Consider the following 18,432-nt stretch of genomic DNA (forward strand, 5'->3'; position numbering starts at 1 on the left):
CATAGTGTGGGGCCTTGGGAAGACAACAGGCAGGTTAATTGATTGATTCAGATGGAACTGTGAGATCAGCTTGGGGATTAATTTAGGATGAGGTTTCAACACCCCCTTGTCCCTATGAAACATCACGTAGGGAGGGTCAACTATAAGTGCTTGGAACTCACTCACACTCTCAGCCAAAGAGATAGCAACTAGGAAGACAGTGTTCAAAGTGAGGTGAAGTAAGGACTATTATGAAAAAGGCTCAAAGGGAGGCCACAGGAGTCTCAAGAGGACAATGCTGAGGTCCCAGGCAGAAGCAGGTTCTCTGACTGCTGGGTAAGTATGTCACAGACCCTTAAGGAACTTCAACACTATCAGGTGAGAGAAGATGGAGCACAACTGAACAGGTGGATGGCATACAGAGATTGCTGTGAGGTGGATCTTCATGGAGTTGAATGAAAGGCCAATGTATTTCAAATGCAGGAAGTAGTCAAGGATCTTAAATCTGCATAGGGTTCAGGTTATGCTGGACTGCCACGATAAGAACCTCTTCCATTTAGACAAATAAGTCTTTCTAGTGGATACCTTCCAGCTCTGTATCAGGATCTCCTGGACTTGTCTGGAACAGTCCCTGTCCGTGGTACTTAACCAACCAACATCCAGGCTGTCAGATGCAGAAACTTTGGATATGGAAGGAATAATCTGATTGTGGTGCTATAAAATCAGGTTCAGGCAGTCTGGGAGCTGAGTAGGTGTATAAATGGATATCTACGATAAGTGTGTCAGTCAAAATTGCCTTGGCCAGTAAAGAGCTATGAGAATGATCATGGCTCTGTTTCATTTGATTTTGGATATCACCCTGGGGATCAGAAGAATTGGTTGAAATAAGAAAGGGGGTCTTGATTTCACTGCAAAAGGAAAGCGTCTGGTACCAATCCCACACTCCTGGCCCTTCTGGAACAAAAGTTCTGACATCAGGCATTGTCCTTGGTAATAAACAGGTTTATCACCCAAATCCCCCAACAATGAAATATCAACTCGATGATGAACCTCCAAAGGGACCACTCATGACTGGTCACAGATTGTCTGCTCAGGAAGTCCCTGGGGTTGTTGCTGACTCTCAGAAAATGAAGAGGCTTATCCTGTGCTGGTTACACCATGTCCAAATTTTGATGGCCTCCAGAGAGGAGGGCAATAAGCAGGTACCTCCTTGCTTGTTTATGTAGTGCATCACAGATGTTTTGTTCATCAGAGTCTGCACTGTAGAATTTCATACAGGACAGTCTGATGGCTCTGAGTTCTAGGACATTTATGTTAAATCCGGTGTCTTCCAGAGACCAGGTCCCTTGCATTTGTAGGTGGTCCCGACCCATCTCTGTGATTTAAGTTCTTGCAGGGGAAGGGCTGAGAATGGTATCTCCTTGGATGTTTTTGGGTTCTAATCACAATGTCAGTTCTGTGAGGACATGAAGTGGAACAGAGATCTTCCTGTCCTCTGGCAGCTCACCAGAGGGTAGACTGACCTGAGCCAGGGGAAGTGTTGCAAGTAACCTCATGTACGTGTATGCAGATATATGGCCTAATACTCCAAAGCAAATCTATACAGTCGTAGCCAGGTTTCATTTTAAATTGAGTAGAAGCTGTAGGTATGCTCTCTCCAACCTAGAATTTATTGTAGTTCCTATGAGCACTATTGTCTGTGATGGGATGCAAGACTATTTATGTAGTTCACTAGAGGCCCAGCTGGGTGAACAGAGCAAACATATTCCACCATCTTCTGATGGGAGCTGTATCTGATCAGTCAGTCATCCAGATAAGGGTTAACTTTAGGGTCCTGTGTTCTCAGGTAAGCCACTAGCACACGGCATTTTCTGAAGACTCATTACCATAGAGAGTCTGAATGGCAGTATCTTGTACTGATAGTGAGTTGGCCCCACTGTGAATCTCAGACACTTCTTGTGGGCCATGTGGATGACTATATGGAAGTATGTATCCTGTAAGCTGAGAGCAGTGAACCAGTTTTAGGCCTGCAGAGATGGACTGATGGCAGCAAGCATTACTGTCCTGAATCTGAGGTGCTGAATGTATTTGTTCAGTTTCCTCAGGTCTAGAATCTGACACAGACTCCCCTTCTCCTTTGGATAAGGAAGTATTGGGAGTAGAACCTCTTCTTCCCATGTACTCCGAAGGAGCCTTCTCTATGGCTCCTGCAAAAAGCCACGAGGCCACTTTTTAAATAACAGGGTCTCATGGAAAAGGTTCCTCAAGAGGGATAGGGAAGTGGGTTGGTTAGGGGATAAGGTGTGCAAGTTCATAGGGTAAACATGGGTGATGATGTCCAACATCCATTTGTCCAGTGTGATAATGGAACAAGATCTTTGCCTCTCTGATGATGCTGGGTGAGCAATGAAGGCCAACAATGGGACTCTCTTGGGATACTGGGACCTCTTCCTTGGCAGGTACTCATGTTGTTGACCCTGATGGTAGGACAGTGTCCTCTGCGAGGACTGGTACTTACATTGCTTTCTGTAGGGTGCTGGTGCATACATCCCCAGCAACCGTAGCCTACGAATTTTTCAGGGAATGGAGCTTTTCACCCCTTCTTTTGCTAAATAGTGCTATCCCTTTGAAGGGAAGGTCCTTGATGGTGGCTTGCATTTCTTTTGGTATTCTGGGCACTAAAAGCTAAGGGGCCCATCTCATGAGAGTCACGACCACCGACCTTGTCTCCGTGTTGGCTGCAACTATGGCTGGCTAAAATGTTATTCTAGTGACTCTCTGGCCCTTTTCAGAGTAACAGCCGTGTTAGTCTGTATTCGCAAAAAGAAAAGGAGGACTTGTGGCACCTTAGAGACTAACCAATTTATTTGAGCATGAGCTTTTGTGAGCTACAGCTCACTTCATCGGATGCAGAGAAAGGCCCAGGACCTGGATTTCTCCTGCACTGCTACCACCAGGGACCCTGGATTTGTGTGTGTGTGTGTGTGTGTGTGCGCGCGCGCATGCAGAAATGCTCGAAGCCCTGTGGGGGCACTTGATATCTTTTCCCCTATTCATTGAGATGTGGAAGAAACAGTGGTCAAAGTTTGCCAAAATTCCTTTGCCAGCTCCAATATTCCCTCACTGATGGGGGGAGCAATTCTGGCTGGACTCGTAGAACTTAGTATATAAAAAAGCTTGTGGGACATCTCCTGTATGGCTGTGGTTTCAACGTCCAGGGTCTCTACAACGTGGGATAGGAGTTCATAGAACACCTTGAAGTCATCAGCCACTGCAGATGGAGATGGTGTCACTTGCCTCATCAGACAATGAAGACTAGTCCTTCAGTGGAAACAGCGGTTGTTCCTCCACTATCTCCAGCATGTGGGAACTAATGGCAGGCTCTGGTGTTGATACCTGCCTAACAATGCCACTGGAGAGTGCGATTTCATCATCTTCCTGAATGCGCAAGAGGGACAGCTTCTCTGGGACCACCTGTGATGGTGGTCTCCAATAAGGCCAAAATGGCAAGCTGTAGGGGTACTGGTCTGGTTGAGGTAGGCTGTGCCATTTATGCCTCACTTGTTTTTAGTGAGAGCCCTTTTGTACCATTCTTGGGGTCATTCTCTGAAGCACCCCTAGTTGCTGCAGGTAAAAATGAGTAGCTTGGTAAGGGTGAAGAGGAGCAGATCTCTTCAAATAGTGGTGTAATTGAGTGACATGGCCTCTGTACTGGTTCTGGTGCTGGTTGCCACTTCAGTGAGGAGGATGTCCCCAAAGGGGACATTGATGACTCTGTGAGGACATCTCTCAGGTTCTCAATCAATTCTGCCATTTACAGCAGTACTGGTGCTGCAACTCCTTTCTCCTGTGCCAATCCCATTTTGGCAGAGGACTTGGAGGCTCTGTTTTTGGAGGAGTGATGTTTTATGTCCTTTTAGGATGATCCCGTGTGGTGTTAGGAACGATGTTTGTACTCAGTCTGGCTCTGGCTCTCAGCATCACGTTTCTGGGTCCAGAGCGGCTTCTTTGCTGCCTTCTTTTCACTACATAATCCTAATGCACGCTGCCAGCGCAGGAGAGGCAAGGGCCAATGCTGACTCTTGTCTCTGCTTTGATGGTGATTGTTTCCTCTGAATCTGAAATGACCTGCATGGATCAATCAAGGAGATGTAAATTGAGCCAAACAACATCCCTAAACATGCAGGTCCTTCAGAAAAACAACCAGCATACCAAGCATCTGTCTGGGTTCTGCTCTCTCCCAAGAGGAAGAGGCATCAGCTTTGTACATCAGTTAGAGGGATCAGCCCATCACAGGATTGGGAATGTTTGAGCCCTCATGGTTTTCAGCTCACCATGAAGTGTGGTGGTTGGTGTGAAGTGCTTCACTCCATTGTAATGGAGTGCATTGGAGAGTCTTCCACTTTTTTTTTTTTTTTTTTTTGGTCGAACATAAAATTTGGGAAAGGAGGGGAAAAAAAGATGAATGTGAGATTTCTTCACTAAATTATCTGAAAAAAAAATTATAGTAGGCTGGACATTTGCTGGGTTCTCTCTCATTGCCACACGTGATAAGAGGGCACAGGAACATGAGGAGACACAGGATGCAGGCATGGCCTCAATAGACATCACTATTCAAAAGACTATGATCTCACATGCATGAGGCACATGCACACCTACAGTAGGATCTAAGCAGAGACACACTCAAAGCAGAAGCAAGTGATTTTCATGTGTACAAAGAGGCCATGTCAAAAGGTAATATGTAAGAGTACACTATCAAGCTATGGTTTATTTCATGTGCTACTAGCTTCTTTGGGGGCAGGGAAAAGAGAAAGGTAGGGGTAAGAACAAAAGTGCAACAAGATTTTATGCCTGTTCATCAAAGTATAACCTATAATAATAACAAAATATATTTTGACAATTTTTAGAAAGACGACTAGCAAACTAAATTTACTATTATTACACCATTATACATGGTAACAAATGAAAAAAGTGACAGATTTTTGCAAAAAATTAAACAATTACTATAAAAACAGCATTGCATGCATTTTTTGGAGACAGCCTTTTGTAAAGGGGGTGGGGAGAACCCAAAAGTTGGCAGCCAAAACATATTTTGTATAACTTAAAATAGCATCGCAAGTCACCTCACTTTGGACTGTCTTTTAAAATTGTGAAATCATTATTGACAGCCATCTGAGAGACCTCACAAGCATCCGGGGAACAGTTAGTTACCAGACTTGAGCAACAAAAATCTGTCATATTAGTGCCATAAAGTGACTGTGTGCCATAAATCAAGATTACAACAAGCTCTCTGAAGAGAGTGAATAAGCAGCAAAATTCTGACATCAACTCAGAGTGGAACTTTCTTGGGTGGCCATTCTGAAAACTTTAAATTTCAGTCCGTAAAACTTTCTAGCTTTGTGGTTCTCTCACTTGGAGAGTTCAGGAAACAACATTCATGACCTGCCAAGAGATGCTCACATATGGTCAGTGGATGTGCAGGACTTCATCCCAACTTTAAGAGTTTATTTATCTAAAACGTAGGTGTGTAAACATGACAAATATGTTTTAAAGAAGTATTTCCTTGAGTATTCTCAAGTCACTTTTGCCTAATTAAGGTACAGAGATGTGGAGACAGATATAAAAATCTAATAAACTTCAATATTCTAATTTTCATAGTTCATTCCAATAAGCCACCCTCTTCTCTTCCCACACTTGAATATTTTAATTATTACTTAACATTTCCTTAGTATACAGCATTAGAAGCCAACACACCAATAGGTGTGTTCAATAGGTGGATCAAGATTTTTCAAAGCTTCGTGAGGGATTTGAACTCCAAATTCCTAATAAATTAATGCGATTAGGACATTAAAATCTCCTACGTGTCACTGAAAATCTCAGCTGCAGCGTCCTGCATTTTGCACAGGAAATTCAAATCCTCTTTATGTTATTTCTCGTGTTGGGTAGTAGCTCAGATTAGAAAAAAGACACCTGTCTGTATTGGAAAAGAAAACTGTTTTCATCACAAACCTTAGCTGCAAGTTCATACTGCACGACTCAGGTCCACTTTGGAGAAAAGGAGAAAATGTGTACTTAATTTCTGCCATCAGGTATCCATAACATATTGACACAAACTGTGTGTACACAAGCATGGTACACAGGTAGACTGTGGCCTACTACGGTATGTCTACAGAGCCTGTGGAAGTGAAATTCCCAGTCTGGGTCAACAGACTCGTGTTAGTGGAACCTGCGCTAGTGCTCTAAAAATAACTTTGCAGACAGTGCTTCGAAATTGCGGTTCGGGCTCTGAAGCCTAGGAAAGAGGGTGAGCTTCACAGGAGACTGTGAAGAGATATGGAGAAAGAATGGGACTGGAGTAGCTATCAGTCCTCCCTGGTTAATTATGAAGGACGACTGTATGGCATGCATCCTAGAAGATAGGGGAAGATAAGTGGAGTACCTGTGGGCAGTAAATGGAGAAGCCTTTATTTTTATGTAGTTAGTGATTTTCAACAAAATCTCATTTTAAGACAATCATGATTTTTTGGGAGGGGAAAGGAGTCTGACTTACCATTCTTGAATGTTTGGGATAGGTAGTTCCTTGCCTCAGGAACTAGGACTGACAGCAAAATCTCAAGCTTCAGGTTCTATTCTAGTTAGGAATCTAACTAGCAGTAGCAACAGTCACATCACATTTCCAAAGATTGCAAGGTAATAAGTTATTTCCCAGCAATATTTTCTGCAGTAAAGGTTTGCAAAATTGTTGAAAAAACTGCAATTTCCTATGTCTCCAATTTCCATTTGTTCTGTTTTTAACATACATAACGGAAACATTCTGTTTATGAAAGTGCAAAAAAGATCAGCCCATAATTTTCATTCAAAATTGTTTAGCCATACCCAGGAAATCTGTCTAGACATAGCTAAGGTTAAATTATACAAAGTGAACATTTGAAAAATTGAATATGCAATATTAAAAATTCAACCATTTTTAGTGCATAAAAATCTAGCCACATTGAATTACAAAATACAAGTGGAGAGAACACAGAACCTTAATTTATATAGCACTTTTCATCTGAAAGGATCCCAAAGTGCTTCATAAATAATAAAACCCAGAATATCACTGAAATGCAGCCACTTCTGGGGTGGAAGCCAGCAACAAATTCAGCAGCCTTAGTAGGTAAGAGAAGGGGAAGATCTGAGCTAGAACAGCAGAGCGAACCTCTGTTCTTACTAACTGTGCTTGAGATCCATATAGAGTAGAAAGCAGCTTGATATTTTTCTCTTCCAAATGACGTGCACACACAAACTATTTGGTACTCAGTTTTCTCTTCTGGAAGGATGAAGCTTTGGAATGATCTTGCTGGGATTCAGTCAGACTTTTGACCAGTTTAATTATAAGCATTTTGTGAAATGTCTTTAAATTAGAGTAAGTGACATCTGAATGTTGCCAAGTCAACCAGCCTACTAGCGTAGAGGCAACATGCCATTCTGTTTTGCAAAAACTGATTCTGAAGCAAAGGATTCCTATTCCCTGGGCAAAACACAGAACTGACATTTCCTAAAGGAGCTGCACTTGTTCTAAAGGGGGTTTGCTTGGGAGTTTTATCACTTTTCACAATTTCTCCTGTCAGATGAAAGCCCCCAAAATGACTACATAAAGAGCTTGAGCCACATTCATTATTGGCATAAGCAGGTGTATTTCCACAGAAATTAGAATTGTTCTGGATTACATCAGTAGTAAAGTATCTATAGATGAAAGAGATGGAGTCAGCTGCTGGTGACAGAGATATGAAGATTCAGCTGGGATGGTTGGAAAGATTGATGAACTCTGCAACTACCCAAATTATTTGTAGGGAGAGAAGGTCTATGCCAACTCTGAATAAGCAGATTCAGAGAAGGGGAATTATAGGTGGGTCAGGGCAGTTGGCACTAAATCTGCATTTACTTGAATCCAGTGTCCATGATCTCCTGCACAGAGAGGCTGTGCTCTGGTCACAGAGGTATTGTGCCGCAGCCCCACCAACACAATTAAATTCCAATTGCTCAAACTGTATATACCTCTGCCAAATCACAGAATCTGTTACCTTTACTTTAGAACAAGCATAATTTCTCCTACTGCAGAGCATAGCTAATTTCCCCTAACAAAATAAACCTGATTCTTTGGATGTAAGTTTCCATTTCTATTCTGGATGATCCAATTGTCTTGGGTCTGGGCCAAGTGGACCTTATTACTTAAACAAAGAAAAAAAAATCTGTGCTTAGTTGAAAATGTCCTATTTTTCATTACACTAAGGTCCACAGATTCACTACAATTCAATATTCATAGCAGTGTGCTTTCCAGGTGGGAAGCTGGACTACCCTTTAAATATGGGCATCCAAAAGGAGACTGGTTCATTAACTGATGGAGCTCTTTTAAAAAAAAAAAAAAAAAAAAAAAAAAAGATTCTCTCTATTCAGCAGTTGAGGGCATGGCCAACAGACAGTGGGATCTTGATCTCTGCCAACAGATGATAGAGTGAGATGTGAAGGTGGTAGTAGGAGTTATACGGGAGTAGGCTGATGTGAACTCTTGTTCACTGAACTCTTGTGCTGCATACCCACAGGCTTCACTAAGCACTGAAACTTTGTTTCTGTGGCATCACTTGTTTTCAGTAACAATCATCTTTCTCCTTTGTTAACATTCTTCTGAGATGAGACCTTGTATCCAATATGATGCATCATCAGCTGTGGCCCATGATTGACTGTCTTGGCACCATATTTATCATAAATCCATGATACTCCAGAAACAATATCATTCTGTATTTGTTTTAGTTCTTTTGCTGTGTGTACAGCAGAATTTTCCAGAAAGAGACAAAAGTGAATTTCCTTATTCTGATCCTGAAATAGATCCTGGGAACACTTGTCAAATCAAATGGTAGCATTCCCCCCACTTCCCCAACTCCGATCATTACCATCCATATGCAAAGCAAGAAAATTGTCTGTGGAAATATAAATGGGAATCTAAAAAAAGCCTATTTTACAGATCTATTCAGATGTTTCAGATGGAACTGTGCTCTGCTTGTTACTGCTTCTCTGATGCTAGAAATAGGACAGAGAGCAATCTTTGATGGGAAAGAGGGTAAATTGCTCTGATTTGAAGTAGATAATTCATATCCTCTTATTTCCATGAGCTGATTGGGAATGGGACAAAACTGTGCCTGTGATCCTTGCACAACTCCATATAGTATCTGTGATGGGTCTGATCACAGAAACCCCTTGGAGACTGTCACCTGATGTGCTGAGACTACCTCTGAGCCCGTTTTCCCTGCCAGCTTGGGACTTCAAAACCCTGCCTTGTTGAGCAAGTCACGCTAGCCTGCTGCAAACACAGATCCAGGTCTAAAACACATCCACAAAGCTGAAGACTTAACTGAAAACAGCTTAAGAAGTGCTCCTGTTGGCAGCAGATACCCAGTTCCCAATGGGATCCAAACCCCAAATAAATCCATTTTACTCTGTATAATGCTTATAGAGAGATATGCACAGCTGTTTGCTCCCCCAGGCATTAATTACTTAGTCTAGGTTAATTAATAAGCAAAAAGTGATTTTATTAAGTATAAAAAGTAGGATTTAAGTGGTTTCAAGTAATAACAGACAGAACAAAGTAAGTTATCAAGAAAAATAAAACAAAACACTCAAGTCTAAGCCTAATACGTTAAGAAACTGATTACAGATAAAATTTGACCATTAGAGATGTTCCAATAAGCTTCTTTCACAGACTGGACTCCTTCCTAGTCTGAGCCCAATCATTTCCCCTGGTACAGTTCAGCTCAGGTGGTAACTATGGGATTTCTCATGACTGGAACCTCCTTTGTTCTGTTCCACCGCCTTATACAGCTTTGGCACAAGGCGGGAATCTTTGTGTCTCTCTGGGTTCCCACCCCTCCTTCTAAATAGAAAAGCACCAAGTTTAAGATGGATTCCAGTACCAGGTGACATGGTCCTGGGAGACCCCAAGTCTTCATTCTTCTTGGCCTGACTCACAGGAAGGCTTGCAAGTAAACAGAGTCATTACAACCAATTGTTCTAGCTGATGGGAGCCATCAAGATTCCAAGCCACCATTAATTGCCTACACTTTGCATAATTACAATAGGACCTCAGAGTTATATTTCAAGAATCAGATACAAGAATCCTATACAAATAGGATTACCTCACTCAGTAGATTATAAACTTTGTAATAACTTACAAGAGGCCTTTTGCATGAAGCATATTCCAGTTACATTATATTCACACTCAAGGACAAGTCGTTGTTTTTACTCATTAGCATATTTTCATAAAATCATCTGGAGTGCAACGTCACAGTATCCTCTCTGGATAATGTCCAGTGACCTCATTTTGACCAAATCTGTTGGTAGCCATTTGCTCCCAAACTGAAAGAGCACGACACCAACTGGAGGTGGGGGAGGGGAAAGAGAGTCTAACTTCAGATAGGGTTGAGCTACTGACCTTGTCTCAGCACTCTGGCTTGGTTCCAGCTATCTCTTGTAAAGTGGTTTTCTATCTTGTACTTCAGGGACTGTTTCAATATGCCATGTGACCTGTAGTCCCTTCTATAGCGTCTGGCAGGAACAAGGATTGTAAAACCACTTTTCTGAGGACTCTGAATAGCCTCAGCTTTTTATAAAGTTTCTCCCTGTAGCACAGAGAGCTGGGAACTGATTTGCCTACACCTTTGATATCAATACTAAGGCCCCATATACTCACATGAAACAGATTTATGTCACACACTTTCAAGGAGAAACCCTTAGTCTTCTTTTACATTGAGAGGACCATACTTACAATACTGACCACTCATGCTAACACTGCTTGTGAAAGCATGTGGACCGTGTCAAGTATATTTCATACATTTATCTTTGTGATAACGCTGATGTTTTACAGGGCTTTCATGCCCTGGCTGCTTGTGAAGGGCCTGTATAGTGAGGAAGTCACTCTTTCAGGTTAAAAAAGAACCCTCTCTCAACAGAAACCCTGAGTCCCTGACCACCAAGGAAGATAGACACGTTTACGTTTGGTAGCGACACTAGGCTGAATCTGGACTAATAGACATTGACGAACTTTATGTCCTTATAAAATGGAGGCCAAGGGAGCTAGAAAGAGGTAAATGGGGGGGTGGAGGGGGGGGTCAAGAGACCCCTTACTGTTTGCTTGTTCTGACACATTTGGGCTGTGTTGCCACTTCATGGCCAGATACTGCAGGGAGGAAGCAGCAGTTGGGAACAATAAACTGGACATAAGGGGATAGATACTTTCCTAGTCTGTTAGGTAAGGCAGGAAATCTCCACTCTTCTTATCTTCCCAGAGAAGGGATAAACCACTACAGCTTGTCTAGGACAGCCACAGACATCCTCAACATAGTTACACACTACTCTTCCTGAAAGTCTATCCTCTCTGTATCTGATACCCCCGCCCCTTAACTCCGATTTGGACAGCTGGCTTTCCTCCTTAAAAGGAGGAAGAATTCCTAGGTTGGGTGAGTAACCATGCCCAGAGGAATCAGGAACGGTCTTTAGTTTGGCTTTTTCTGTGTTAATGTGCCACGCTGTACTCTGAGAAAGTGAGCAGGGGAATTGGATACTGAGGATTAGCTGCCATGCTGAATTCACTGAAACTGAGCAGGGGAACCCGTGCTGATTATATTTATATCCCCTTTGGGAGTTTGTCCCTATGAGCTTGCGTCAGGGGAAGGAGTGAAATGGGGCACAGACACTGCTCCAAAAATATTTCCAAGGGACTAGCAATCTCCTTACCCTCAAAGAGAATGGTCTTATTACCTTCTCTTCCCAACAGGGGCTCCCCTTATGGGTCTTCCAGAGAACATGCCAGGTTTCAAGAGCGAACTGCATGGGATCCACATAGACCAAATGGGTCTACATCTCAATCTGGGTAGAGAACTCCCTGGGGAGGGTCTGTTATAGAGATGACAGCAGGGGGAGGCAGCAGAGCATGACTGCCCATTATTACACTATGTGGCATTGTCAGCGTTGAGGTGGCTCAGCTCCACAGTCAGAGATGGCAGTTGCTGATGCTACAGGGATCAAAGTGAGATTTCCCATTTGGCATGCTTCCACTTGGCATCACTGCTCCAGTGCAGATGGGGAAGGAGCTGCTTGCCGCTGGAGACAGTTTTTCCAATTGCCTTCCTCTGTTGCCAGGAACTGACAGGTCTGGTTCTGCCCCCAACCTGCATGGTGTCTGAAGTACCCATTTTAATATATCTGTGGACCTTAGCACAGAAGAATAAGATGCATGTACATGTGTCAACACCATAACTAAAGAGGTTGTGAACATATAATAGTGTCAGTGTAGTCACTGAGTTGCATAACATCTACTCTTGCTGCCTTTCAAAAGGCGTCCCACAATGCCCCATACTGCCAGTTAACTCGGTGCAAGCGCTCCTGGTGATGACATGCAAAAGCAATTTAAATACTAAGGTGGCTGTAACTTGTACATGTAACTTAAGTTGACTTTATTTTGTAGTGTAGACTTGCCCTAATATCCTGGGACCAACACAGCTACAACAACACTGCACAGAATCATTTGTCTTTGGCAGCTAAGCTACTAAAATGACAGCAGCAGTCAGTCAGTCAGAAAAATGGATGACTATAATACCTTGAGCAGCAAGTTAAATCTGCTTTACCTAGCTTACCTAGCTTAGTGTTCTCCATTATTGGTGAGATAGTTTTTCTATTTGATATTTTATGAACCTGAGTAGAAATCCAGAATCTGCTAACACACTGGACTGAGTGGTTTGGCTGCCAATGTCTCTAACAATATGCTAAAGAGTGTAACATTAAAAATGAAAACAGGCACACACAAAAAGTAAAATGCTTCAATTTTAAAATAAACTTTTATTATAAGTGCCTTAGAAACTACAACTGGGTCAGATCTGACCAAATCTGGGGTTTATCTCGTCTGAACAATATTATAGAAACCATTCTATTTGAGCCTGAATGCTAGAACCAAGTATCAGTTGCAATACCAGATGCATTCATGTTATTTTAAAATATAATCTACCAAGATACACTTTACCTAAAAAAATTTAAATGAGATTTGACATATTCAGTTGGTAAGAGTTAATACTTAAATGTCTCTTTTCCTGCCATGCCCACAGCCCACTGCCTCCACGCACACACACTTCCATGTTCTCTTTTCAAGCAGAAAAGTGAGGGACATCTGGCCCTTTTTAATATATTTATTTATATCACAATTGATATAACTTTTATTTATATCACACAAAAAACTCTCTACTTGCTTCTTTACTTTTGAAGTGTTAATGATAATCTGTGGAAAGAATCTTGTGAGCCTACCCTAGTCAACTGTAAACCAGAAATCTCTTCAACTTTTAAGACACAGGGACTAACAAATATCCTATACCACTGCACTCTCCAAATACACAGAGCCTTTATTCCAAGAAGAACTTTCAGTAAAAAATGATGTGTGAACAGCAGACACTGATGTTCACACAAGCATACTGCATACAGCCCAGCAGGCGATTTTTCTGTTTTTTTTGGATTATACTCTGAAGGTGCTGGCACAATGGAATTTCAATACCATAACTGCTTATTTGTCTATGTGCCAGCCTCTGAAATAACAGGTAAAAACCAAACAAAACCAAAAACCACAAAAACAAAACAAAAAACACACACACACAAAACAAAAACCCCTCTCTTTTGAAATTTATGGGAATCACAAAATGTTTTTAATTCTCCAGTTTAAATGATGTAATTTATAACCATGACACAAACAGAAAAGCAGCACAAAAGAAGGGAAAATACAGAAATAACATAATGTTCCCAAGGTTCAGTTTACAAGGACCTCACACAAAGTTTTTTTTTTTTTTTGCAACTCTTACTAGAAACAGTATTATTTGCTAAAAATGAAGTAGCTGCCAAAAGCTATGATCCATCTAAAGCAAACATGTTTAAGATGGAAATAGAGTGTTAATGCTGAAGAAAGGCAGAATTGAGTACACAAGATTTCTCTAAAAACTGTTGGAGACTGCACTACACTAAGTTTGTTTTTTCAGCTTTTTGATTGAAAATTGATTGCATTTACAGACAGAATTCTTAAATTATATAGCTACACTAAAACAATAACAGAAGTAATCAAATCTCAAACTTTCTAATTAAACCTTTTTTTCCGTCAGTAGGTTATTGGGAATTCAGCACTAGTCTTGGTTCACATGATAGAACAATGGGAAAATTTTCCGAATGGTTGAACGCTAACTCTGACAAGTGTGGAGAGCCAACTACAATACATTATATGGTAGCATAACCTGCCACCCACATTGCTGAGAGAACAGCTTTCAAACACATGCATTGAGCTGTAAAACCACAAAATCCCTTATTACATATTGTCTCTTACTTTAGGTAAAATATACCATCTTTTCCCCCCATTTGCAGATCTGTGGGGGTTTTTTAAAACTGTCATCTGTTAAGTTTATTCAATAGTTAGAACAGTCTTTTACAAACTCTTTCACAAATGCTATCTTGCCTGTTTTGTTTTTACACAGGCAAACAAATTATCACTGTCTTACAGTATACAATGAAGTCTGACGTCTTCCACAGTTTCCCACAGCTTATTTAGATATCTGGTGCTGTTTCTTTCCATGTGACATTAACCAACCTTCCGTAAAATGACAAAAGTCTAACATAGGTGGCATCTATATAAAACAGATTTAATTTTTGAAGTCTTATTTCTGGGATGAAATGCTTTTGTGCTTTCTGATATTTTAATGAAAAATACACGATCAACAGTAATAAAAACTCAAAATTATGTTCTTGATAGGAAATGTAGATGTACTGTATTTACTGTGATTATTTTCTATTTCTATCCAATTCAAATGATTCTTGGGGTTACACTGTCATAGGACGTATGGTTCTGGATATTGGTACACTCATGTAAATTGTCAGCACTGCAGAATGACAAACATACTCCACCCTCATTACAACACACCGTGATTCCCAGCCAAGAATTCTTGTCCTGTAAGAACAGGGTGCATTACAATAAAAAGCAATCCAACAAGACAAACAACACAAGAGGACTCGAGCCATAGCAATGTTAACTACAATTGTTAGGAAATATAGCTCTGACTGGGGAAAGTGAGCTATTTAATGATTTTATGAATGTACATGACTTCCTCGCTACAAGAAAGATCACTTAAATTTTTGCTGTGTACAAAGCCTGCTCAGTTAATGATTTTGCCCCATGTTTGCTGATTGAATAACAGCATTCCAAGATAGTTAGATAATATACAGTTACTTCTGGGTTTTTCATTTGCAACTTTGTTGGCAGGGGGAAATTTTATTTGCAAGTGTTTCTATTATACTGACAGGGTCAGTTAGTACAATGAACTATTGGTCATTCTGTCTGATAGCTCAGTGGAGTATTCAAGCGGGCACTTTCATAACCCACAACTGAATGCAGCCAGTTACCCTGGTAAACATAACAGCACTGACTGTCCATGGGGATTTAACCATATTTATTTTGGTCACATACAAAGGTAATGTGATTTTTTTTCCCCACATTTTGACACAATACTAATTTAATTGGAGATAATTTTAAATGCTTTTTAAAACAATATTGATTGACTCCTTTAGATTTAACAGAAAAAGTATGTGGATGCTTGGGTACAAAAGCATTTATTGGTCTTTCTTGGAGTGCCAGGAGATGGCCCACATTGTCAAGGAAAGCTAAAAACAGCGTCCTTGGTACATCTTAGTGATGAAATTAAAAAAGAGGCACTTTCAAGGACTCAAAAACATGATGGATGTAGTAGAAAGGATTAAAAGCTACAGATAAAGCCCCTGAAGATGTATGCCTTAACTGAGTGGCAGATACACAAGAAGAAAATATAGAGAATAAGGGGAGGAGGGAGGAAGTAGTACAGAGGACAAAACAGGATGAACACAAATACATAACCAAAATAAAGACATTTTAACTACATGGGGCAAATTCATCCCTGGTGTAAAGAAAGATAACCTACCTTCTGTAACTGGAGTTCTTCATGATGTGCGGTCCCTACCTGTATTCCACTGTGGGTACGCATGTACTCCATGCACTTGAGACCAGAACACTCTTGCTAATAGCATAGGCACGGACCAATGGACACGCTTTCCCTTCTCTGCTCCGAGAGTGGGGGGGCGGGGGGGCGTGCAGGACTCTCCAGTTCCTTCACTATCATGAAGCAAGTGTCTTGATCCAAAGCAGAGGGGGAGGAGGACAGGTAATGGAATATAGATTGGGACTACACATCTTGAAGAACTCTAGTTACAAAAAGCTAATGGAGGCAGGTAACCTTTCTTTTTCTTCAAGTGATGGTCCACATGTGTATTACACTGTGTTACTGACAAGCAGTATTCATAGAGGAGGGTGTGAGGATTTCTGCCATATTTATGACTGTAGAACAGCTGACACAAAGGATACATCAGCTGAGTACGCTTAAGCTAGGGCATAGTACCTTGTGATGGTCTGAACAGAACTCCACATCTCTGCTTTACAGATAACAAGGAGTGGTACCTCCCAAAGCAAAGCTACCAAAGCAGCCTTTGCTCTGGTGGAGTGGACCTTCACTCTGCAAGGTGAAAGCACATCAGGTAACTGGTAACAGAGCAAGACAGAGCCCAAAATCCACTTTAATAGTCTTTGTAAATAAAGATTATGGTTACCCTTTCATATGTTCCAATAGGGCTACACAGAGCCCAGCCTAAAAAGGCATTGATCTTTGAAATAGAATGCCAATTCCCAATATATGTCCAGGGAATGGAGACTGAGCCTCACTGGTGGTATGAGGCTTAGGAATAAACAGTCACAACCCGGGACATAGGTAGTCTGGCCTAGCAGTCAGAGCTGGAATCATGGGCAGTGCGACTCCTGCATTTGGGGAAGCTGGGTCTGAGTGCCTGAAGCGCCCTAGAAATGGGGGGGGACCCCCCACGGCACTCAGACCGTGGCCCCATCCTGAGGCTTGCCCCCACTCGGCCTCCTCCCACAAGAGGCCCATGCTCCACCCCCCCTCCACCCCAGGCCCCACTCCCGCTCTTTCCCCTCCCCCGAGACCAAAGTATGCCCCAAAAGTAAAGTCGGACTTCTACATTAATCAGACTATATGCCTCGCTGTGTGTCAGGAACCAGGACCTGCAGCTGGGTCTGGGACTAGCTAGCTGCCTGTGACAGGGTATATCTACCACGCACTGACCGAGCTGGGATTAACCACCCACTGTGGAACGAAGAGGCCATGCTCCTTCGCCCCTGGAGACAGGATATAAAGGAGTGTGGCTCAGCTCAATCTGAGCTGGCTCAGGAGGAGAGCAGATGGATGCTGCAGGCTCCTGCCAGGGAGTTGCTAGGGTTACAGGCTGCAGAGGCCAAGCCAGTGGGATCAATGGCGGAACCCCAGCTGACCCTGGAGAATGAAAGTGAGCTGGACGGCAGTCACCCCCAGGAGAACTGACAGAGCAGGAACCAAGGGTAGGAAGTGCCTGTTAAAACAGGAAACAGAGCCGGAGCTGCGGACTACCACTTTCACAGGGCCCTGGGTTGGGACCTGGTGGAATAGGGTGGGCCTGGTCCCCTACTCTGCCCCATACCTACCGCAGGGTGCAGGCACAGCCCCTAGGACTCTGGCCGCTAGGCCATGCTGCCCTGCTTTATAGGCTAGGACAGCAGTACATTACTCTAGTCACTTAAGCTGTAACCCCTTATTTGCCGCGTGTGACCCAGCATCCGATGATAGGGTGTATCTACCTTGCGACAGTTGAACATCGATTGACCAAATCCCACAATTGACTGAAGCATGTCACCAGACCTGCTCTTAAACCTAGAAGCAGCACGTGGCTAGCAGCTGCTCAATGTTTATGCCCAGAGCTGTTCCTGTTCCTACCTTGCTCCTGTCCTGCTCCACTCCACTTCAGTCATGCTCCCCTGCTTGGTTCCTGATTCTAACTCCTGATTCTTGGCTCCTGGTTCCTGACCTCTACTGCTCCAACCACTAGGCATGACCACCTGACAGAAAGCTGCCAAGAAAGGCCAAGGTTTCCAACCCCCAGCAGTTCTGATTACTCTGACCCACCAACCTGCTACGCCTTCCCCACAGCCTGAACCCATGCAGATTGAGCCGCCTCTCTGGCTTGAGAAAAAAACATTTTAAGCATCAGGCCTATACGGTGGGAACCTAGGACAGTTTGCATTGAGCTGACCTGCGAAGGCCCATTATGCATCCCAGTCAGGAAACGTCAAGCCACCAACCCCTATCATGGAAGTGGAGGACTGGAAAGGACCTCAAGAGGTCATCTAGTTCAGACCCCTGGACTCAAGGCAGGATTATGTAATAACGAGACCATTTGTGTTCCATCAGGAAGTGTCTGCTGTATTGCATATTCCTGGAAGGTGAACTGTTGGTGGATTCATCATCAGATTACCCTATCAATTCTAAA

The 18,432-nt window shown here is 42.5% G+C and overlaps 1 protein-coding gene across 12 annotated transcripts in view; it reads right to left on the bottom strand.

Moving 5' to 3' along the window:
* Nucleotides 1–18,432, bottom strand: part of ANAPC10 (anaphase promoting complex subunit 10) — a 248,243-nt gene that overhangs the window by 189,097 nt on the left and 40,714 nt on the right. Inside the window, exon 5 of one of the 12 annotated variants that reach the window (XM_043545763.1) lies at nt 16,458–16,571. The exons of the other annotated variants lie outside the window; for them this stretch is intronic. Within the exon in view, the coding sequence (XP_043401698.1) occupies nt 16,494–16,571 (78 nt within the window). The 3' untranslated portion in view covers nt 16,458–16,493. The remainder of the gene's footprint in view (nt 1–16,457; nt 16,572–18,432) is intronic. 12 annotated transcript variants of the gene reach the window in all.

Source organism: Chelonia mydas, chromosome 4, assembly GCF_015237465.2.
Source record: "Chelonia mydas isolate rCheMyd1 chromosome 4, rCheMyd1.pri.v2, whole genome shotgun sequence".
Lineage (NCBI taxonomy): Eukaryota > Metazoa > Chordata > Testudines > Cheloniidae > Chelonia > Chelonia mydas.